The sequence below is a fragment of the Penaeus monodon genome, chromosome 20, assembly GCF_015228065.2.
Source record: "Penaeus monodon isolate SGIC_2016 chromosome 20, NSTDA_Pmon_1, whole genome shotgun sequence".
NCBI lineage: Eukaryota > Metazoa > Arthropoda > Malacostraca > Decapoda > Penaeidae > Penaeus > Penaeus monodon.
The window spans coordinates 1,384,783-1,385,306 of NC_051405.1; the positions used below are offsets into that span (position 1 = coordinate 1,384,783).

General features: G+C 44.3%; 1 protein-coding gene across 1 annotated transcript in view; it reads left to right on the forward strand.

Moving 5' to 3' along the window:
• LOC119585568 overlaps positions 1-524 on the forward strand; it is a 16,381-nt gene that overhangs the window by 12,235 nt on the left and 3,622 nt on the right. Inside the window, exon 2 of the mRNA XM_037934236.1 lies at positions 81-198. Within this exon, the coding sequence (XP_037790164.1) occupies positions 81-198 (118 nt within the window). The remainder of the gene's footprint in view (positions 1-80; positions 199-524) is intronic.

Sequence of the window (524 nt, forward strand, 5' to 3'; positions counted from 1 at the left end):
CCAAGAGTAGGCTCCTAACTGTTTCTCCGCCTACATGTCCCGTCGTGGCGCTCTCCTTGGGTTCCTCCGACCCGCGACAGCCTGGTAGAAGGTCCTTCCCCGGCCGCCGCAGGACTTCTCAGAAATGTCAAGCTGACAGAGGAGCAGCAGGAGACGGTGAGGAAGCTGGATGAACTCCTTAACCAACTCCTAGAAAACGTGAGTCGTTATCAAGCAATCTAATTCGACCTTGTATCAGGGACAGACATGAACCTACCGTTAAAAGGGACCAGAAATGGAATTTTGACGTGTTACTAGATTAGATATCAAGCCAGTTTAGCGTACTTACCATCTGATCTATTAAGCCACTTTAATTTACTTAGCAAACGATAATATTTTACCTTGTTTATCAAGTTATTTACCAAGCCACTAGCTCACTTAGTTGCAAGTCTTATTTAAGGAAATTGCCGATAAATCCTTATCATGATAAAATTGTTTACGTGACCCTAATGACATCAAATATAAACACGTGTGTGTGGGGGGGA